The sequence below is a fragment of the Trifolium pratense genome, linkage group LG1, assembly GCF_020283565.1.
Source record: "Trifolium pratense cultivar HEN17-A07 linkage group LG1, ARS_RC_1.1, whole genome shotgun sequence".
Classification (NCBI taxonomy): domain Eukaryota; kingdom Viridiplantae; phylum Streptophyta; class Magnoliopsida; order Fabales; family Fabaceae; genus Trifolium; species Trifolium pratense.
In genome coordinates this window covers 2601745-2625851 of record NC_060059.1, presented here as the reverse complement: position 1 = coordinate 2625851, position 24107 = coordinate 2601745, and the positions used below count along the sequence as shown (strand labels likewise).

At 30.6% G+C, this 24107-nt stretch overlaps 1 protein-coding gene, 1 long non-coding RNA gene and 1 pseudogene across 2 annotated transcripts; 1 reads left to right on the top strand and 2 right to left on the bottom strand.

Annotated features, from left to right (window-relative positions):
• Positions 1-1414: 1414 nt before the first annotated feature.
• On the top strand, positions 1415-4471 carry LOC123900744 (BTB/POZ domain-containing protein At1g55760-like). The gene is made up of 5 exons (XM_045951529.1): positions 1415-1868; positions 2335-2476; positions 2584-2750; positions 3295-3422; positions 3825-4471. Exons 2-5 carry the CDS (start codon positions 2358-2360, stop codon positions 4401-4403), a joined length of 993 nt encoding a protein of 330 aa, XP_045807485.1. The 5' UTR covers positions 1415-1868; positions 2335-2357; the 3' UTR covers positions 4404-4471.
• A 12573-nt stretch (positions 4472-17044) lies between these two features.
• On the bottom strand, positions 17045-19991 carry LOC123900667. The gene is made up of 2 exons (XR_006806141.1): positions 19543-19991; positions 17045-17328 (listed from the first exon to the last, which is right to left on the bottom strand). It is a non-coding gene; the product is annotated as an uncharacterized LOC123900667 (long non-coding RNA).
• A 646-nt stretch (positions 19992-20637) lies between these two features.
• On the bottom strand, positions 20638-23094 carry LOC123900651 (annotated as a pseudogene).
• Between the last annotated feature and the right edge of the window lie 1013 nt (positions 23095-24107).

The following is a 24107-nucleotide window of genomic DNA, read 5'->3' as shown; positions in this document are numbered from 1 at the left end:
TGTTGGGCGGGAAATAAGAGAGTACTTTCCATCGCACTATGTTCATGTAACATCCTTAAACATTTATCGTATTTTCACAATCAAATAAACTAAATGAAATAAATCTTATAGACAGTTGAAAAAAACAGAGACAACCTTCTAAATAATATAAAATGATAAGGGACATAGACAACCTTCCAAAGAAAAAAATAACATTAAAAAATAAATATTATTAAAAATATAAAAATCATTAAATGTTTGAAAATGACTCTAATGTAGATTTTCTATAAAGAGCCATTTGGAGATGAGGAAAAAAAGTTATGGTATATTTTAGTCTTATGGGAGACTATGCTCCAAAAAAATCTTAAAGCCTTAAAAAATCAGAGCATATATTCATTTGAGAATGAAATTTATATTTATTTTATATTTATAGGGTCATTATATAGATTCGGGATTGAAGATGAGATAAAGAATCTATCTCAATATAGTGTAGAACGGGAAACGACTCTTCATCTCGCTTTATTCTGTAACATTATATAAACATATATCATGCATTTATATCAATTTTATCGTAGAATTTTAAACTAAATTACTCGAATAATATATCAAAATAAACACATAAATAATATTAAAAAAGAAAATAATCCCGTGCATGGCACTGACTAACATACTAGTATAAATTAAATTCAAATATTAATATCTTCTCTCACCTTTAAGTGAATTTTGTGGCAACCGGACTACTTGACCCAAAAAAATTAATAATAATAGTTCTTTCTCTCTCGTTTTCTTTTAACAGACCCAAGGGCATAAGTTATGGTGCATAAGCCTTGCTTATGCACACCATGCATAAATACCCCAGATTGCTTAGCGCGCCCCCAGTTTGCTTAATGCGCCCCCATATTGCTTAGCGCACCTTAGATTGCTTAGTGCGCCCCCAATTTACTTAGCACGCCCCCCATATTGCTAAGCGCGCCCCCATCCCCAACATAAATAACACGCAAAACTATTCCACAAGCAGAATGATTTTGGAATACAACCCTATGAAACCATTCGACAGTGAGAATGATTTTGGCATTATAAGTATATCTAATGTGAAACCATTCAACAACAAAAATAGTTTTGGGGAGCGCGCAAGAAAATTTGGGAGGTGCGTGAGAAAAAATAGGGGGCGCACACGAAAATCTGAGGGTGCGTTAAACATATGGAGGCACTAAACAATTTTCATTATTTATGCATGGTGCATAAGGAAAAAACTTATGCACCATAACCACTCTCAGACCCAAGGGATCATCTTATTTTTTACATTTATTTTTTGGATAAATTTTTTATTTTAACTCGGGATTGACTTCTTCCAACAAATGTTTCTTCCTATGCATCGGCCGGAGATCAACCGCAGAATTTTTTATTTTATTTTTTACTTTAAACCTCATAATTTATGTCCAATTTTGTTCATTTTTAACTTTCTTTCTCTCTCTTTAGAAAGAAAAAAATTGAGAAGGTCTCCCTCCTCTAAGAAACCTAGCCGCCGCCACCACACCTCCAACAACTGTGTCTGCTTCTCACCTTGTCTGTTTGCAACCATCACCATCTTTCCATCCTTTTCTTATCATATTTTTTCAGTCAAGTTTGTTTTTAGATCGGAGACATTTTTTAGTTTCTCAGCCGCCACCTTCTTGGCTAGATCCTGAGAACCATAAACTATATTTTAATAAACCATCGCCGTATAAAGACTCTCCTCCATCTCCTCTGCAAAACCCACAAATAAAATTCAAGTTCGGAACACGTCCACCGTGCCGGGAAACACGCCCACCGTGCCGGAAACTGCGTTGTTGTCTTCTTCTCCACAGCAATTATACATGCAACATCAACAACAACAACAAATAATCAAGGTTTGAAGTTTGTATGTCAATTTTTTTGTTTATAGAATTTGTAAGTTTGGATATTTCGGAGTTTTCCGGAACAATCGACTTTCTTATATAAATTTATATAAATTAGATTTCTATAAACAAATCATATAAACAAATCCTATTAATGATCAAAATATAAAGTGATAATATATCTGTCTGCTAGATTTTTTTTTTATTTTTTATAAATATTTTAGATTTAAATATAGTTTAAATTTATATATATTAGAATTTGTTAAGGAGTAGTTTATTTTGTAAAAGATATGATTTAGAAATTTGTTTTTAGAATTAGTTAGTTTTTTTAAAAGATACGATTCAACCAAAAAAAAGTTTGTTTTTTTTAAAAAAAAAGATATGGTTTAAAAATTTGTATTATTTATCACTCTATATATAGAGTGATGTGACTCTAATGAATAAAATAAGAACTTGAGATTATTTTGTATTTCTTTAGAGAAAGAACTAAACAGAAAAACAATGGCCTATTTTGTCAAATCGTTGGGTTACTTCGCTCAATGGAATGTGAATGGCAACTACTTGAATCAGAATGAATCCGATCACATATCCGAGGCATTCAAAATTGCTATGTGGCAATGGTATATATTTTCTCACTCTCACTCTCTCTCTCTCTCTCTGTTTTATTTGTAGATTTTGCATGCATTGTTTAATTAGCCAATTTTTTTTCTTCTTTCTATTACTCCAGGAGAATAATGATATCCAGATCTCGCGTTGTGGGTGCTCAGATTATTTCATTGTATCCAATGGAGTACAGTTATAAAATTGAGGGTGGTTTAAATCCCCCTATTGCTTCTTTCCAAATTAAGATTTCGGACACTATCGGAAAACATAGTCAAATTCTAGCTATGTCAGGTGATTTAATTATAATTAGTTTAAATGTAAATATTTTCTTGTTAATTTTATATTTTTTTAGAGATATACTATTTCAACATAAAAAAATTAACAACGTATATTGAATAGTTACATGGTTATCTCTATCTTTACTTTTACTTTATACTATTTATACACAATTCTAAAATACACCAAAATTATTTGACAATAAATTTTTTATGTTCAAAAGTCTATTCTCATTCTTTTTTTAGGTTGCATACATGTGCTTAATTTACGTATGTAATTCTTGTGCGATCACAATAGTTTAAAATTGTGTCTTAATTTTTGTAACCACACAAGAATTACTGGCACCCAAATTAGCCACATATATAATTAAATTATTGGCACTTACATAACCCATGCGTTTAATTTGCTAAATAAAAAAGACTAAACATTTTGTACCAAAAAAAAAAACTAAACGAGATCATTTTAATTGTAATTGAAATTTTTGTCCTTCACTCATAAGACAATTTTTTGTTCTACTTAAAGTTGTCTAAAATACTTTGTCTTTTCTACATTAATGCAGAAGAAGTTAGAGACTGGCAGTTCAACTTTCCAGGGCGAGGTACTTTTACTTGGATATGTGATATTGAGCTGCCCGAGGCATACTACATTGAGTTAGAATTCTCACATTTGCAATCTTCAAACACAGCCGTAAGTACACATATTTATATTGTTTACTATTAATTACTCTAGTTATTTATCTCTTTCAACCGATATAAATATAAAATAACTCAGGGATAATATGTGTTTATCCCTTGAAATGTGGACAATTTTTTTTATTTACCCCTTGTAATGTGAATATTCAGTCGTTTACCTCCCCTTCATGTAATATGTTGATGTAAGATTCATCATAAATGATGACGTGGCATGGTCAATAAATCAAAATTCAATCTTAAGGCCACATACTCTATGAGGGTGTAAATGAAAAAATCTTCAAAACAAAAAAAATAAAAAATTGTCCACATTGCAAGAGTTAAACAAACACTTGTTAACCTAATAACATAATTACATACTAAGCTATTAACTATTTTTGTTTTAAAATTTTGAATGAAGAATGGAGAATCTTTCCGCTTTAATGGATATAAGCGATGTAAATTATCATCCCTTAATCGATTGATTCAAGTAGATAAAGACATCACAATCTATGTAGAGGCATCTAAACAAACTATTATGGCCCATCAGTTTGCTCTTGGTTCAAAGTCGAGTGTCTTTAAGCAAATGTTCAAGGAGGGGTCTGTTGATACTATTACCATCTCAGATATGGCAACTATACCTTGTCAAAAATTTATAGATTACTTCTACGATATCTTGAGAGATGAGGATCTTCTGAATTACAGTCGGGATTTATTAGAAGCTGCAAAGAAATATGATGTAACTGATATGATAAAGGATATTGAGAAAAGGCTCGCAAGGGATATCAATACCCAAAATGTAGTTGAGAGGATGAAGATAGCATACCGCTATGAATTGGAGACTTTGAGAGATCGGTGTGTGCGTTTAATTTTGGAGTTTAAAAAATTTTGGACCATTCGAATGGACCTTTATGATTTCCTAGAATCGGTTGATAGGGAGGTAGTTCGCAAAGTATTTCGTGATTTTTGTAGTGTTATTGCTGCTATCGAGGGACTTTAATACATTTTTCTTAATCATGCTACTTGGTAAATTTTTATAATTCTATAAGATCATTTTTGTTTATATGATATTTGTATTGTCATCTCTCACTTTTGTGTATATTTCTCTTGTGTTTTTCCCTCTTCTCTAACTGAATTTTGTTCTAAATCCATCTATCAGAACTAATTCTAATTGACTTTGGCTTCGTTTTGATTAGCTTATTTTTGAGTTTATGCAAACAGCTTATGCAGTATAAATTAGGTTTTATGCTATTTTAAAAGTTTATACTAAGTGAAAATTTTTTATAAGCTATTTTATCATAAACTACTTTGACAATCCAAATGGAGACTTTATATAGTTAGTCAAATACAAAAAATCAAGTTAGTTGTAGATAACTCAATAAACAAACTAACAATAGCAGATAACATGTTTTACAAGTAATTGACAAAGGGAGGAACGATAATATCGAGAGGGGATGTTGAAACCAAGGTATATAGAGATACATTTATTTTATATTTTAATTTGGTTTATTATGTTTAAAAAGTATTGATTTGGTCATTTAGGTTTGCATTAGGTTTAAATTTAGTCTTTTACATTAATTTTGTCATTAATATCATTTGAACTATACATGTGCCAGCGTGTCCACGTGTCTGTCCACGTATGGAAATTGATTGCCAAATTTATTTAATGAAAATGATTAAATTTAAACCTAATGGAAACGTAAGAGACTAAATTAAAATATAAAATAAATTTAAGAAAGAAGTCACTTGAGGTGTAACTTTCTTTCCATCTATCTATTACTAGACTCAGATCCTTGCGTTGCACGGATTTTGTGAATTGTCAGATATACTATTTAAATAGCAAAATCAAAATATGAATATAGTGAAATTGAAAGTAGTCCGTGTAATGGAATTATAAAAGATATTTAAAATCAATAAATCAATACAAATTATATTAAAAAAGGCCTTATAGTTTTTTTTTAAAAAAATGCCTTATAGTTAAATATATGAGATATAAACAAAGCCAATTGATATAGAAAAGTAATCAGCCCACGGGACCGCCTAACATGGTTTGGAGGTCAGTTCTATAATCAAATGTTTGATACTACATTTTAATTGACATAGTAATACTATGCTATTATTAATGCAGTGAATGCATTAATGCAAAAAAAAAAAATTAATGCATTGAAGGTGCTGCATATAGTATAATGCTTTCCATGTCTTTGATTTTTCGATGCAGTTTAATCCAGTTTTATTTTTAAAAAGAGAATAACGCAGTGAATGGGATGCATTAAAACTCTACTCAACTCTTCACCTTTCCCAAACCTTTTTTTTTTACCTCTAAAAGAATCACATATAAGATACAGTATACTATATGTTTATGATTAATAAAAACATGGAGATTACATCCAAATTTATTTACATATCAAGAAGCACTACAGCGGTAGACAATCACTATATGTTGATCGAGAACAATTTAACAAACATAAAGAACACCAACATTAGTAGGATACAACTATTAAATAGTATGAACCATATCATACAAAAACAAAACTTTCAAATAAAGGATGTGTATTTCTAATTAATTTTTATATCTTTGAATTATATTTTGCACAAAGAACAATAGAAATATTAATCAATATGAATTCTAACACAAATGTTATTCACTACATTTCCTTCTTTAAGATGTCATTGCCAAGAAAGTTAAGAGCTATTGTATGTTACCAAAACAACCATATCATTCTCTAACATTACATCATACATTGAGAAAATAAATTAAAAAAATTTATTCCAAGGCTGAAACTTCAAGATAGGATTGATACTGCCTTCTTCCACAATTGTTATCTTGCAAGTAACATTGCTACCATATAACACAACAATTAAGAAACAGTGGTTAGAAAGAATGAAGAGCCAATTAAGCTGAAACTTCAAGTGAAAATGATATGTTGCTTCAACTTTCTGCAAGAGAGGCTCTGCAGCATATAAAGATCAAATAAACTATGCTAAAAAATTTGCATATTCATTTTTCAACAATATTTTCTTTCAAAAATTTGCACATCAATTTAGCCAAGTACATCAATTACCATTTCCAAAATGAAGCTAAAGAATAAAATATCAATTAGCCAAGGACATCAATTTAAATTTTATAGAGAAACCGATTGCTTATACATAGGACATGAAAAATGAGTAATTCGTTTCTTTGATAGCCTCGTGAAGCATATCAGTTTCAAGTTATGTCAGTATTTTATTAAACTTATGAAAAGCATACTTAAAACTACATAATATGAATCCAATAGAAGACCATAAAAACATTCCAAATGCCATAAAACTACATAAGTACTTCCAAATGCCAATAACAGAGCAATATGTCCTAGATCATTCCAAAAGGTACAAATCATTAAAGTGGATAAGAGATCATAAAAACTGTATAACATGATGCAAATATCATAGATGGTTCACAAATATACAACTATTGTCACTAATGGTAATTTTTTTTTAATGAAATTAACTCATTGATTAAGTTGAATTTGAGTAGTCCATATTTCTGTAATTACAAAAACTTCAATTTGATAAACAAATTTAAAATGTTAACAATAAAATAGGTCAAGATATATGTAAGAGTATACTGAGACTTAGAATTATTAAGCAAGAATAGAAATAGCATGATATCATATTAAAGTTAAGAATCATAAAAGCAATAAAAAAAGAAATAGAAAACTAATCAAAAATTAAAAGTACAATAAAAAATACCTTAATTTGCCAATGAGCCCTGCAAAAGAATCTCAACGTTGTTAGATTCAGCAACTGGAGAAGAAAGAACACTAAGTTTAAAAACCCCAATTTAAAACTTACATTAAGCAAACTGAATATGTCAAACTCTTCTTCTCGCACTTGCAGTTTCTTTCTGTCTTATCAAATAATCTCCACCTAAATCTATGATCACTTCCTTCTATAGGTGCTTGCTTCTTGGACCAGATTCAAAAGGAATTTCAATAATAGCAAGACACAAAAGTGTATAAATGTTGATTTCATGAAAATAAAGAAACAAAAAGGTAGATAAAATTTAAAACTTACTTTCATGGCCATTCAGGTTCCATTCTTCTAAATCCTGGAATAGAAGCAACGGATTAAAGTCTAAAATTGGCAAAACACAGTCATGGAGGTGTTGTACCCGTAAAATATTATTGTAACTATAAATACCTTACTGATCGATGACTCCTTCAATGAATTCATCTCAGAATCCCCTCAACCACCACCAAACTCCTCCTAGTGCGCTCCATTCAAACCTGCAGAGGACAATCACAAAGCAAAATGTAAAGGTGAAGCTTGCTAGAATGAAATAAAATGCAGGAATGAGAAGGCATATATCGGAGAGACAGGAGAAATTTGTATACAGAGAATTACATGAGAGAGGGAGAGAGAGTGAGCGATATGAGAGAGGGAGAGAGAGAAAACTGAGAGAGAAAGTGACCAATTTTTAAGAAATACAAACAATAAATGCTATTTATTAGAAAAATTCAATCAGGCCTTGTAAATAGCATATATAGGGAACACATGTTTAAATGCTTTTATGTGGCTCCATATACCTTATATTGAGTGGCTCAATGAACTACAATTAAGGCATGGGTGGGGCGTTTTTTTTCTATGCAACCTCGTTTTTTTTTTAAAAAAATTTAATTTTAATTAATTAATAGGTTGTTTGGAGGGAAATTAATTAGAGGATTAGGGAGTATTATAGTACTAACTATCACTAGACATTTTGCCCGTGCGTTCGCACGGGTCATATATGTAACATCAATAAATTGTGAATTTGTTAGAGCAAATAGAATTTACAACGACAGTGTAAAATAATTTTACTATATTATTTAATATTAATCGTTTATACTGCCAAATCACCCCACTATATTAAATTTAATTGTATAACATGACAAAATATATTGAATTATTGTTTTCATATAAAAATAGTAAATAATTCATAGCAAACATTGAATAAATTCAATTAGTCGTCACACCTGTTGGCTGTTAGTAAACACAAAAAGGAAAGAATACATGAATTAAACAAATCATCATGCCTGGCGAGTTGGGATCCTCTCCATTTCTCATATTTTCCATTTCTTCCATTACCAAAGTTTTTAAATATTTTGGGGTGTATAAATGATATTTGGACCCACTTAATGTCACATTTTTGCATTTATATTCCCAAAACTACATAATAATGGAGGAAATGGAAAAAATTGGAAATGGAGAGGATCCTAACTCATGCCTGTCCATTTAGTCCAAAAAAAATAGTTCATACTTTACTAACTTGTCTAATTTATAATATGATATATTTTGTTATCTGAACTCGTAATAACAATAAAAATTCCAAACTAATTTGTTATGGTGTCAAAATAAAACTTTCATTTTTTATTAGATGTGGATATTCTTGTGTTTGATTGAGTTTGGAGGCCATACCAAAAAAAAATGTGAAAAGTACAAACAAACACTACTCTGACATGTATTATTCATATACTTACAAAATTTGAATCATATATTACATAGCATGTGCTTCACCAAGAAATATAAACTATATGAGTTGAAAGCGTCAAAAATCTGAATCACTAAGAAGCCACATACTAACTCGGTCTTAAATCATTATCATACTCACATTTATAGAATTTAAAGTATGTGATTGGAACTTCTATTTTCCTGGAAAGATTATTTAGTAAGAGCATAAGTGTCTGCATCGATGAAATGAAACAGTGGTTAGAAAGAATGAAGAAGTAAAATAAGATCAAGATATTAATTTCAACCATCATATCATATATTAATTTCAACTTACAACTTAGCTAGAGCATCCCTTAGACATTCTATGTTGCCCCAACAACTGATCTATTCCTGTTCAGCAAGATCAGTAAAGCTAATTCTGCTACTTTTTGAACTATTGAAACTATGTTGAGATTCCCGGCATAATGAGTCAAATGTCAATAAACAACAGTCAACACATTAACTAATATAAAGAAACTAACATGGGATTAGTCTTGAATAAATGAAACATGTATCCATAGCAATTCATGTTAAATAGAATTACATTGGACATACCACCAACAATTGTAAACATGGGATTAGAAACACTATGTTACCTAATCCGAAAGATATTGTGATAAATATCAGCCCAACCCAAACAATGTTCAAAGCATAACTAATTTCATTCTATGCATAATGATTTCAAATCTCTACCAACCCAAAATGCAATTTACTCCCAAAATACAGAGAAGAAGAAAAAAAGGCAAAACATGATACAGCTATAAAAGAAAATTAAACAAACACATGTAAAATCTAACATCCATTAAGAATAAATGAATTTGTAACAAAATAATCAAAACTAAAGTGTTGGTTCATTGATAAAGTCAAAAACTCAATCTCAGGGCAAAACTAATACTATTACATATCAGAATGAGGAGAAATCTATAATTTTACATACCAAAAAAATTATGTGAGTAAAAGCTAGAAGAACAATCACCCAATAAATTGAAAGAACCAAAATTGAATGGATGTGAATCTGAACCCTTACCTCTGCGCTGGAGGAAGTCGATGCCGTTGTGTGCGCTTCGTTAATTCATTGTCGTTGCCAGGCATGTCAAAAGAGAGGAGAAAGAAGAAATATGAGAATGAAACATTTATGGGGTTTTAGAGCAGAAAATATCTAAGGAAATGAAAGAGGAAATTAAAAGGGGAAGAAAAATGAAAATGGCAAGAGACAATACCGGTGAAGAATGAAATAGAGTCGAGGCAGCAATGACGGCGAAGACGGCGACAACTAATACCACGGCAACATAAGCTATTGTGAAAAAAATATGAAGATTTTCGGACCTCTTGTCCTTGTTGAACTGGTGGCAATGAATTGTACACATGAATAGAAAAGGATTTGCACAAAGAAAATAAGATGCGAAAGAAAGGAGAAAGAAATGAGATGATTAGTTTTCAAAATAGGAGAGGGTAATTCAAGAGATACACGCATCAATGCATCATAATGAAAGAGAAATACCATATTTTTAGGAAATAGAAACAAACAAACACTGTCCACAAATCCTAGCTCAACTGGCAGAAATGCCGAAATTGCTAGTGTCGGACGTCGGGACCGGGGTTCGAACCCCGGTCACTCCACTTTGTGTGTGTGAGTTTTCAATGGCTTTGCCATTTTGTCTATCAACCAAAAAAAAGAAACAAACAAACACTATTAATTAGGCATTGGTAAGTGGCAAAATTCAATAAATACATCCACCAAATTGATTAGTTATGGCAGCATTGTAAACCGTTTTCTACATAGGTAGTATGAGTTAGTTGGCAGATGTATTAATTAATTGTTTCCCGCCCTTGTATATATGAGATTAGGGTTTAGATTGTTGCATTTTATTCGTAATAGATATAAGCAGATATTTCAATAAAAATAATTACTAACCAAAGTATCACGACAACTGGTTCAGATGATTTGTGGCTCTCCATAAATCGATGCATCTAACTGCAAAATCATCCCACAAAGTGCAATGAATCATCTTCATCCTAAATTATCAATATAATTTTTATCAGTAATCAAAAAAATAGTATAGGAAAACAAAATAAAACACAAAGTGTATAACACTTACTACAAATCCTTAACAGTTCTAAACACCAAATTTTATGCATGGACATTTTATCAAACACCTACGATGCATTTTATCTCAAAAATAATAAGGAATCAAACATTTGCTCTCAAGTGATGGAATTCATTCCCAACAGACCAGGCAAACAAATTTCTTGAAAATTAAAACTTTCTATTGATATTAACTTGAAAATTTGAACCAAAAATTTGTAATTTTTAATTGCCGAATCCAAACTGCCTCTTCTTGTCTGGGAAAATTTCAAAGGAAAGTTTAGGGAAGGTCTTTCCAAAGAATTTATTTCCTTTGCAAAGTGAACAATAAAACTCATGTCACTTAGAATGAGGATAAGAAGAATCATGTTTTGCAGCATTAAAAACAAAAAAAAAAATCATAAAAACTTAAACAAAACAAAAAAATTAACTCAGAAAAACCACCAACACACAGAGAAATTCGCAGAATCATCTTACCTCTCTTTCAGGTGGATTCAATTCATGCAAACATCCTCTAGTTATGCTAATGAGATTTACGATTATGGGGACCAAGCAATTTCAGAGAAAAAAATGACTTTCTTGAGGAAAAAATTCAAATAGGTTGAAGCTCCATTTGAGAAAGCATGTCATTGGAGTCTGGAGAGAAAGAAGTGAAAAAAAATTACATAGAAAAATATGAGAGATTGAGAGAGATAAAGTGGGAGAGAATGGAGAGAAAAAGGGATCGAGAGAGAAAGCAAAGATGGAAGAGAGAGAGAATATAGTATAATTTTTAGGAAAAATAAAAACAGCAAGTGCATAATTAGATTAGAGAGGAAAATTAGGAGAGAGAGAAATAATAATGTCAAAGTAGTTGGGGTGGTCATTAAGAGAGGGATTATGAGGAAAAAATTAGGGTTAAGTGATTGCTTAAGTGTTAAACAGTGTTATTCCTTTTATAATAATAAAGATAAAGATAAAGATTTATTTACTAAGTAAATCACAAAAAAAATCCTCTTTTCAATCGTAAGGTATGTTGTTCGATTTCTACTGTGAATCAATCTCAAGTTATGTTGTTTGATTTCTCTCTTCTTGCTATGTCGTTTTGAACCCTAAAGTGTCTTTCTTGGAGATGAACCGTATGTACCACAAAAACATGAGAATATGAAGGTTTGAGTAAGACAGGAGAAGATTATAGGAGCTTTGTTGAAGAGGGGTGATGAATTGAAGATCAATGAGAAGAATTTGTTCTATTTTAATGTCTTTTTATAGGGTTAGGATTTCACGATTTGCATCTTGCGATGTGAGAAAATGGAATACCTTATGGAAAACATTGTTTTCTATTTTTGGATATATATATGATAGTCTTAATATTTGTTTTTTACGGGAGATAGTCACACCTGACTTGTTCCTTTTTTTTATTTAATTTAAATAATAAGTGACAAAAAAAGTTGATGTGACAGCTGGGTCACTTAAGTGACTTGCCACATCAGCGTTGATTTGGTCAAAATTGACATTTTGCAAAAGGAATAAACATAGGGGGTTAGAACTGCTATTTTGAAACATAGGGGCTAAAATTGCAGTTTTTAAATTATAATGGTCAAAGGTGTAATTTAGCCTAATATGTTTGTCTGCTATATATTTTTTAAAATATTTTAGATTTAAATATAGGTTAAATTTATATTTAAAATAAGATAATATTAAAAATTTTAGGATTAATTTATTTTGTAAAAGATATGATTAACTTATTCATAGCTCTATATATAATGAATAAAATAAGAATTTGAGATTATTTTGTATTTTTCTTTAGAGAAAGAACCGGAAAGAATAACAATGGCCTAAATTGTCACCCAAATCAGTGGGTTACTTTGGCTCGCTGGAAAGTGAATGGCAACTACTTGGATCAGAATGAACCCGAGCGCATATCCGAGACATTCAAAATTGCTGTGGCAATGGTATACTCCCTCCGTCCCATATTATAAGTCAAAAAAGTCACTTTTTTATGTCCCAAATTATAAGAAAAAAAAATTAATTTTTATCATTTTCAAGATAGACTTTTACTTAATTTACTCTCTCTCTTCTTTTCACCATAATCAATAATCAATAAAAACTCTTTTTACATCTTCCCATGAAACTTATTTCAACAAAAACACAAAAAGTCATCCTTAAAATTATCAAATTTTACTTTTGTTAATAAGTGTGAAAATATTTTTTTTGCCTATATTATGGGACGGGGGAGTATATTTTATTTTCTCACTCTCTCTCTTTCTCTCTGTTTTATTATTTTGCATGCATCAGAAATACTTGTGTGATCTCTTAAAATTTGGTCTTAATTTGGTCACACAAACATTGTTGAGAAAAAAGTACAAAGAAAAATTAATTAAATAATATGTATTTTATTATAATTAAATGATATGTGTTATTATGTGTATGTGATCAAATTGAGACCAAATTTTAAGAGACCACACAAGTATTTCTCTATTTTTTATTTATTTCTTTAGGAGAATAATGATATCTCACTCTAATGAGCCTGTTTGTTCTAGATTTTTTTTAAAATGGTTGCGACTTAATTAAATTTTCTTTTAACTATAATTATATAAGGTACATCTTGTATATATTTATTAAATCTATTTTTCATGCTGTATTAGAGAAGGGAATCAATATTCATGCTGTATTGATCCAAGATATAAAAGAGCTTCTCTCACAAACCAATGTTTTTCTCTATCACACGCTTAGAGAAGGGAATCAATATGTGCAGATTTCTTCGCTAAACTTGGAGCCTCCTCAGATGCCGACTACTTGATCCATGCTTCTCCTCCAGATGGTGTCCGTGATCTCCTTAGAAACGACGCAATGAGAACTTTTTTTCTTCGTGAATAGTCTCTCCTTTTTTCTTTTTTCTTTTTTTTTAGCTTCCTTACAAAAAAAATTAAATCTATTTTTCTATTGGCATAGGCACATTGGCTCGATGGATGATACCACAATTATTTGCATATGCTTTCAATTTTCCAATCCAAAAATTCTTACAAGCACAAAGGAAAGTCCTTGTGATGTTATGGATATCAGCATCAGCTTTGGTTTTCCATATTTCACTTACCATGACACTTTTGATAAGATAAGATCAATATTAAAAGTTCTAAAACTACTTATTTTATTTATGTATATAAGGTTTATGGGCAAAGTCTAGCATGGGAAAGACATGTAGGTCTCCCATGGTGGGAAACAAATTTTCACCTTTAGATCATAAAGGTCTATCATAGACTATAATAATAAAGTGTCCACACCATATTCTATTATCTTTCATCAATTTTTTTTTTTTAATTTATATATTATTATTAAATTAATTATATGTTATTATTAAATTAATTTTTATAGTATTCAAATGGACTTTCAGCTGTCAACATATATGAATCATATGTTAAATACATAATTTGATAAAAAAAATGAAAAAACGAGAAAAGAAAAGTAAGTTGAAATTTTAACACAAGGAAAATATAGTGCTGGTAGCACCTACTAATTTTCGTTGTAGTTTTATTATCTTCAATCAGCAGCACTACATATTTTCTTTAATCCATTTGGCAATACTAAAATTAACAAGAAGAGTTTGGAAAATTAAGATGACATCTTTATACAAGAAGACAGACACAATTTTTATAGTGTTAAATAATTTTGTTTAATTTTTTTTTTACAAAGAAATTTTTTATAAAAGTTTCAAATGAAAATTTGATTTGAATAGTTATTCTTAAAATCTTATTTCAGGTATTTGATCATTTTATCGAATTTTTTTTGGGATACCAAAATTTCAAAAAATCACTTAATTTTGAAACTATTTCAAATAGATTTTCATAAAAATCATTTTTGAAATACAATTGTGATTTTGACTATGTTTTGAATTTATGCTATATGATAACAAAATTATTGTTTAAAACAAACAGGCCTTATACCTCATTTGTATCCGCTAGAGGACAATTATTTTACTATTGCATCTTTCCAAATTAGGATCTTGGACACAATGTAGAAGAAGTCAGAGATTGGCAATTCAACTCAAGCTTAGGAGGAGGCACTTTTAATTGGATATGTGATATTGAGCTGCCTGAGGCATATTGCATTGGGGTAGAGTTCTCAAGTTTGCAATCTTCAAACACCACAGCTATTGTAACTTTGTAAGTACGCATATTTATATTGTTTATTAAATATTAACTATATTTATTTATCTCTTTCAACTAATCGAGACATGAAAGAACTTAACTACATATTATTTTTGTTTTAAAATTTTGAATGAAGAATGGAGAATCATCTCATGATCCATTGATTCAACATTTAAGGAGATAAAGACATCAAAATCTAGAATGTCATGGTGATGAGGAATACATAGAATGATAAAAAAAGGCAAGAAACTTATTTGATGAAGTATGATTTGAAGTTGGATGTTGAAGTTGGTCTCAAATTTGCGCAAGAGAGGAAGAAAGGAGTTTTGCGGTTTGTTTTTAAAAGAAAATGAACTTACTGACTTCGTGTGGCCTCTGATTCATATTAAAGGCTACTTCGGTTAATATAAACCGAAAAAAACAAGCGAGCGGTTTATGTTAACCGAAGTTGATAAAAGGTCAAATTAATTCGGTTCGTATAAATCGATGTACCTCCAAGGGCAAAATTGAAAATTCAGGGGTATAAAAGAAACCCTGGAGAGAAAACATCCGCAATCTATGTTGGTGCATCTAAGCAAATTATTATGGCCCATCAGCTTGCTCTTGGTTCAAAGTCCTCGAGTGTTTTTAAGCAAATCTTCGAGGAGGGGTCTGTTGATACTATTACCATGTTAGATATGGCAACTATACCTTGTCAAAAATTTATAGATTACTTCTACGATATCGTGAGAGATGAGGATCTTCTGAATTACAGTCAGAGATTTATTAGAAGCTGCAGAGAAATAGTCTTTCCGACCTTATTTATAAGTAAAAGTCAACACAAAATTTTGGTCTTAAATATAAAAACAAAAGTTAACAAAGTCAAGTTTATTTTGTAAACAGAAAAAAAAAAAAGTCAAGTTTATCTAATGTTATTCTTTCAAAATTACCCTCATTAAGTGTTCTACTTTTTAAAATGATCGTAGAGTTCCGATACAAATTTAAGGTCATTTTAGGATTGTAATAAAAAAATTACATAAAATTAAAACAAAAAAATAACTTTTTAATAAGTGTACAAATAAGCATATTTACTTACAAAAGAGGCCAGAGTAGTATGATGTAATTGATATGATAAAAGATATTGAGAAAAGGCTCATAAGAGATATCATTACACAAAATGTAGTTGAGAGGATGAAGATAGCATACCGCTATGAATCGAAGACTTTGAGAGATCAGTGTGCATGTTTACTTGTGGAGTTTAAAAAATTTCACACCGTTCGAACGAACATTTATGATTTCCTAAGAACGGTTGATAAGGATGTAATTTACAAAATATTTCATGATTTTTGTTGTTCCTTTGCTACTATTAAGCGACTTTAATACATTTTCCTTCATCTACAATAGTAAGTGAAAATTGTTGAAATATTACTTTGTTCGCAGCATACTATTCTATAATTTATGTTAAAGAAGAAAAAAAAATGTGTCCTAAGTGCGCATTTTAAGATGTATTTAATTAACTAGTATCTTATTTAATATATTTCAAAAATAATAAAAATCAACTTTATTAATTCCTCCCTCCGGTCTTTTTTTATAAGGAACAATTTGAAAAATCACACCGATAAAGAAAATGCATTTAACATAGTTATTTTCATTTAATACTATTATAAATTTAAATTTATTCCATGTATACAGTTATATAATTACACTTTATTCAATTAACTTACTTATTTTTAAATTATCTTTCATAATAAATAAGAACATAAGTGAAATTGAACATTTAAAACACTTAAAAGTTGATCAAAGTTTCTTATAAAAAAGATCAATTTTTTTTTCAAAGTGTTCTTTATAAAAAAAGACCGGAGAGAGTAAAAAATACGGAGTAAGTAATAAATATAGTGTGTAACGCCCTAAACCCAATATTCAAAAGTTACTCTAATTCAAGAATGCTTTTAAAATTTACGCAGCGGTTATAAATAATAAATAGGCTTGAAGTCAAAATAACTTATAAAAATATTGGTTTAAGGTATTACATTTTTCTTTATACATGGCTAATGAAAATAAATTAGCATAAGTATCACTATTAAAAATATTTTTCTTTTCTAAAAAGTAACATTTTAAATTAAAAATAAAATGACAGAGTAAATGACTCTATGAACTCTTCCCTCGTGTCACAATCAGAGCGGAGCTTCATCAAGAACTTGAGCACGAGACTCAAGAACCTGGAAAACCTGGACTCCCAAGAGTCCAGCACATAACACATAACACAAAACAGGGTGAGTTTATGTAATAAGCAAAAAAAATAGGAAATATACAACAAGGTATAAACATGATTATATCACATTACTAATTCATGCAACATTTATACCATTTAATCAACACCTCAATTTACACATCACTAATCAATTGATTAAATCAATCATACAACATTTTTTTTTTTGACCAAAATCATACAACATTAGTTACTTGGAATATCGGAGATATATTACTAAATATCCAACTCACCATTACACATTATTTAGCACCCACCAATTAACACACACACAAATTATCACTTATCATTTAGTGTGCAATTATGCAAATATCAATCAACAATTTATCGGTCACACAACATTTCATCTATTGAAATTAAGTATGCAATGTCTCTCTAGACACGACCTATATGCATGTGGTACCCATCATCATAATTTTGGAAAACTTATTCCAAATATTTTAGATCACCGTCTCTAAAACAACAGTAAACTAGATCATCATCTCTAGAATACTCATCAATAGACACAACTTATGAATGCATGAATGTGCATATACCAAACATATGGTTTTATATCAACTATAACATCAACATAATATGGATAACATAATCCAAATATTCTAAATCATCGTCTTTAGAATACATCTGTTCATGATAAATCATCATTTATCATCATCAATAAATTGAACATCATACTTATATTCATGAACAATCACACCTCATCATTGTGCATAAGCACGAACACATCACTAATACACCAAAAGAAATTCATACACCAATAAAATTCATCATTTAGTACACGAATAGAATTCATCAATAATTCACGTCAATGAAACTTCATCAATAAACCCACAAGTAAAGTTTATCAATTAAATGCATCAACTAACACATCAATTTAGTTTCATTCATATATTCATCACTGTCATCTTTTCGAAGATTAGATAAAATAATTTAGCTAATCCTAAATCCATTCAACTACACCGATTAACACTCTCTAATCATCTAGTTAATTACTACTAAGTCTATTTTATTTTCAAAATACTTCTCTCCTAAATTACTCCTCGAGCTTATTGTGAAAAGAATTATTTAGACTCAATTAAATACTCAAAACAGTATAAAATAGCTATCGAAAACGAAAATTATGCACCAAAAATAGTAAATTTAGTTAACATGATAAGAAGGTATATAAGTGTAGAATGATCAGATTCTATTGAGTACACACTGAACCGACACATGAAAATGTTTAGGCATATTTATAGACCCAATTATATTAGACAAGGGTAAGGTTAATCCAACAGGGATCCTTCCACTAGAGACGGGTACAATTCCTAGAGACATATTAGTTCCTCCAATGGAGTTTATGGTTTCCAAATTCAAGTAAGACTAGTCCTAGAACAAGGCTACGGAACTTAATGGATTGTACTAAACCATGGGATGAAAATCAATTTCTTTCCATTAACATCAACGAGAGAATCTTTCAAAGCAAGAGTCACAAATGCTTGAGTGTAATCCTTACATTTATTCTACATTTAAGACAACTCCAACACACTCAAATTAGCTACACACAATCTCAAATTCATAGTTTATCATAAAAAATCCATTTTTCCAAAAGTATTCAACATGAACAACAACAATTCAAACATGAATTTTTATTGCATAAATCACTACCAATCAACAACTCAAACATGGATTTTTAATGAAAAATCATAAAGACATATTCTCTGCTCAAGGGTTTTCACACAAACCCTCTCCCAAGGAGAATCATAGAATATTTGGGAGAGAGAAGCTTGGCTACTCTTTTATTCTCAGGGACGGATCTAGAAACTCATTCGACCGGGGGCCAAAAATAAGAATTAAATAAAATTAATTAATTTATATTAACATTAATACATTAATAATACACTATATTGACAACCTCTCATATATTTAGGGAACAAATTATTGTTTTACTCTATATACACACACTATAATATATATTTATGTGTGTTTTGTTTTACAATATTATAATATATATAATATTAGTTTATATGTATGTATATGATCAATGTCTGTGAGAGAGTGTAATGGAAAATATATAGCATATGTACATTCATATATAGGAGGAGGGGGGGCCTTGGCCACTGCCCGCCCCCCACTGAATCCGTCCCTGTTTATTCTATAACCCAATCCTACTTAATACATAAACTTCCCATACCTTTGGTTGTAAAAGAAATGGATGACAATGGTTCTTGAAGCTCCATCATGTTCTTGCCTCTTTCCCTCTTTTTCTCCCCAAAAATATGGTGCAATCAGAACTCTATTTCTTCCACCTCAGACCTTGTTTCAACGATACGAACGGTCAAAAGTTGGCCTCAGGTGTTGTGAACCTACCCTCAAAATTTGAAGGAAATCCAACAGTTAACGAATTGGGAATCAAAGTTTTTGCGAGGCTGCTGTGTTGAAAAACGAGATTTGCATTCCTCATCTCTTCTTTCTCTTCAACTTTCACCAAAACCCTTTGTTTTTAACTTCTCTCTCTACCTCCTTCTCTCATAAATAATCCCAAAATCTCTAATTATTTATTTTCTCACATAACTAACTCCTAAATTATACTACTATCTAATTTAATCTCAAACCACAATAATTACACAAGACATAAAAACACACTTAATATACCAAAATCAATTTAAAATTCATAAACACACAAATACACATAAGCACATAATTAAACACACAAATACACATAAGCACATAATTAGACATCATCTAATAAATCAAATACGCCTAAAATATTCCTAATTAAAATTCGGGACGTTACATAGTGGGTCATATCTTTTAATTAATGAAGTTTTTTTTTTGAAGAATTAATAAAGTTGATTATTACTATTTTTGAAATAAATTAAGTGATATACTAGTTAATTAAATGCACCTTAACGTGTAGCATTTGCCAAAAAATAAAAAAGAACTATACCTCAGAAGCAGGGCCGGTCCCGAGCTTTTAGAGGCCACATGCAAATTTTAAGAGTGACCTCTTATAATAGAGAATAAATACAATTTAAAAAAAATCATCAATTTTAAATTTGAAATAACAGAAAATAATTATCCTTATAATTAACTTAAAAAAAATTCATATTCTATCAATAACAATAAAATACATTCTAACTATTACTTTAGACGAGTCATTCTTCTAGCATTTTTTGTTTTATTGTCAAAAAAAAAGTTTCATTGTCAAAAAAAAAAATTGGGTGTTTATTTAGCAATTGTTTTGTTTTTTAGCAGTTTTTTTTTATTGTCAAAACAAAAAAATTGGGTGTTTCTTTCCTTATTTTTGAGAGATTGGGTCTGGCAATTGGACCTTTATATATTACAGGAATATATTACGTTTTACACCTCCAATTTTACTAATACTATTCCATAATTTTTTTTTTGAGGCCTTCACATTTGGGAGGCCCGCTGCCACAGCCCTTATTGCAGGTGCTTGTGAGCCGGGCCTGCTCGGAAGGCTCTTCGAAAATAGGCAAAGGAACCACTGGTAGGTAACAAGGGAAACATCAAATTCCAAAGCTTCCAAATGAGTAGCAATCCTGCATTTTCATTTCAGCAATTTTCAGAATTTACTAAGAAATAAACATAGGAAAACACAGTTAAAACCTCAAATTAAAATACCTTGGGCACTTCTTAGTAAGTAAATCTTTAAACACTCGTTGTTCAACATGGCATCCTGATAAGTTGTTTGTGTAGCAGTCGCTAACCATGACATTTTCCAACAAGCATACAAAATGCACCTTCTTCGGTTTTCATGACCAAAACCAACAGTGCTGCAACATAATTTAAACCCTGGAACCAAAATATTGTAGAGTCAGTAATTAAGAAAATACATTGTCCAGCATGCATTTATTCGTTTTAAATCAAAGTTAATCACATATTATTGTCAACTTTAACAAAAGGAATCATGGTTTACTGTATTTTACATAACTTGAAATTTTTTAAACACTGGTTGTAGCAAGTGCGGCAAGCAAATGTAGGAGCACAATAAGTTTTATGAATGAAACATACTAACATCCAAACACTGGTGTAGCAAGTGCGGCAAGCTAACACGAGACATTGCGTAGATTCAAATTCAAATTTATCTGGCGTTATCTTTGATGTACTTGGCAAGGGGAAAAAACATCACAAAAGGAAGGAGATCAGAGCTGCACATACCTGACAATAACCAACATCAGAATCACGGAAAGAATAAGCAACAAGAACACGCCTAAGAGCAGCATGCCCCTCCGGAGTGTCCAGCCATGGGTGACCAGGGAAGGTTCGAGGTAGGTCCTGCAAAATGGTTATTAAAAAAAATATAAAAAGAATAAAACAGCGAGCTTTTTAACATCTAGACAAGTTCAAAATATTCTCAAACAGATATCAATAACAAATGACCATTTAAAGATCACATCAAACACTCCTTTGCCAAACTGGTTATTCCCTTTGCCAAACTATAATGAAATTCAAATTGTTGGATAAGTAGATAAATAATATCTAAATCCCAAAAAGTCCAGATATATAAAGTTGGAGCACAATCTTCAAACTGCATTGAGGAGAGGATCATACAAGTTCATATATTTTTCTGATTAACATGTTCTCAAAACTACATTTTGACTTGGCAAAAATTCATAGACTCAAGAACATTTACATTATTTACAAGATCTAAGGCTAATAGATCCCATAATTATACTAATGGTTGTAAATATAGAGGTCATAATGCTTCACCTCTTATGAATCATTCTTAACTCTCATTGTCATCCATATTACAAAAATTTATTGCTCATTGGTGAAAAAAACAACAAAAGTCAAACCTATGATGATCATCAAAATTTGCAGCAAGATTTTTCTGAAAAACTTCTCACAAAACCAACAATGTAAAGTATAGACAATAGACAATGTGATTCCCCCATCAATTTCAATTGAAAACGATTACCGATCAACAACACAACACATCTATAAAATGTGATCAAACAGGCCATAAGGATGATGATGATCATGCACACACAAACATATGACATGATCAAAGTCAAAAACCTCAATTATGTGATGATCATAAACAAAAAAGGCGAATAACTCACAAGATCGATCTGTCCAGTAGCAGGCGTAACCTTCCCTTCCACAGCTTTAGTCAAATCATCATAATAACTATGAGGAACCGTGGACTTTTTCTTCGCAGCACCGGACAATGAAAACCAAACCTTAGGCCTAAGAACAGGTGGTATCCCTTTCCTTATTAACTTCTTCAAGCCAATGCCAAAAATTTGAACGAAGATGTAAGGGAACTTCCTTGTCCTATAGTTGTATGAAGATACCAATTAGCACCTTTGCTAGCTTCCAATGCCCACCAAACTCTACCTTGTTGTCTCACCTTTTCCCTTACATCATTCAACACATTCACATCATCCACATTCCCTTCGACCGTAAATCCATAAAGTTCTTGGAATTTTTACAGTCAGATTTGCTCTCCTAGAATGAATACATGGCCTCAAAACTGATATTTGAGATTGGTATTCAAATGCAAGGTCAATTTTGCTTTTGGTTCCATACATTTTTCTTCACCTAAAGAAAGATAAGGCCACAAAGGGGTTAATGTATTGAGACAAATTTGAATTGAAAAAAAAAACTTTTTCAAATGAGAAATAATCCCATTAATCTAAAACAATGAATTGGCCATTTTGAGGACCTGGGTCATTGAGATTAGGTGAAAAAAATCAGATTTTTTTTATCAATAACAAAAAGGGTAAGATTAATCAGCATTTACTATCAAAAGAACTTATGTAAAACTATCAATGAAGTGGTACATGTACATACAAAGAATTTAACTTTGTGCTAATCAATGGAGTAGATATTTGTTCAAAAAAAAAACAATAGGCTAAAAAAATATTGTACCACACACCACCAAAAACATTCCAACTATTGAGTGCTACTATCAGTACTTATTACACATTGTCTCAAAGCTAACCCCTAGCCCCATGTCCAAAAGTTCATCTTCAACTTCTTTGATGTCTCCAAATGTTATTATAAACTCCATGCACTGGTCTTTGAGTGACTCTAACTTGTAATCTTTGGCTAAAAGGATGTTATATGCCACATTTGAAAAATTTATGCCTCTTGCCAAGGTTAACTCAATGCATGATGTTAGAGATGGCATCATGTAACACCTACCAAGCTCTAATAACCCTATGGCTTCACCTTCATAGTCCTCTTCATCTACTCCATCCTCAAAAAGAAAGTTGATGAAAGCATTAAGCACATCAACAGTTATAAGATTTGCATCCATTGATAGAGATCTTCTTTTGTTGTGGTCCCACGTAACTTCAAAAGAGCCTCTAAAGTGGAATTTTCTTCAATAGAAAATCTTACACACTTGAGCATACTGCTGTGTAGCTCTATCTTATGGTCACTTAGAGTTAATTCCATATCAGGCTCATCATAAAGCAGTTCTCTAACACCAAGTGCCACCTCTTTCTTAAACTCAGCAGACAAATATTCATCATCATTTGAAGGAATTACTTTGACTGGATCAACACTCTTAAAATGTAACTTGACATAAAATTTTGAAGGCAGTTCAATATCAGGCATCCAAGTGAATGATGATGTGAATATATGTTCAACATCTAAGAAAATATATACCAAATTAATAACATACAAACAAACAATATATATATGTAACTTTGAAAATTGAAAAGGAGATAACTTATTACCACATTCAGCTAGTGCAATATCTATAATATCCAAAACTTGTATTCT

Coding starts and splice junctions, on each gene's coding strand:
- LOC123900744 (XM_045951529.1), top strand. CDS start 2,358: ATGGCCTATTTTGTCAAATCGTTGGGTTACTTCGCTCAATGGAATGTG. Junction 2,751..3,294: donor TCAAATTCTAGCTATGTCAG/GTGATTTAATTA, acceptor ACATTAATGCAG/AAGAAGTTAGAGACTGGCAG. Junction 3,423..3,824: donor TGCAATCTTCAAACACAGCC/GTAAGTACACAT, acceptor TTTTGAATGAAG/AATGGAGAATCTTTCCGCTT.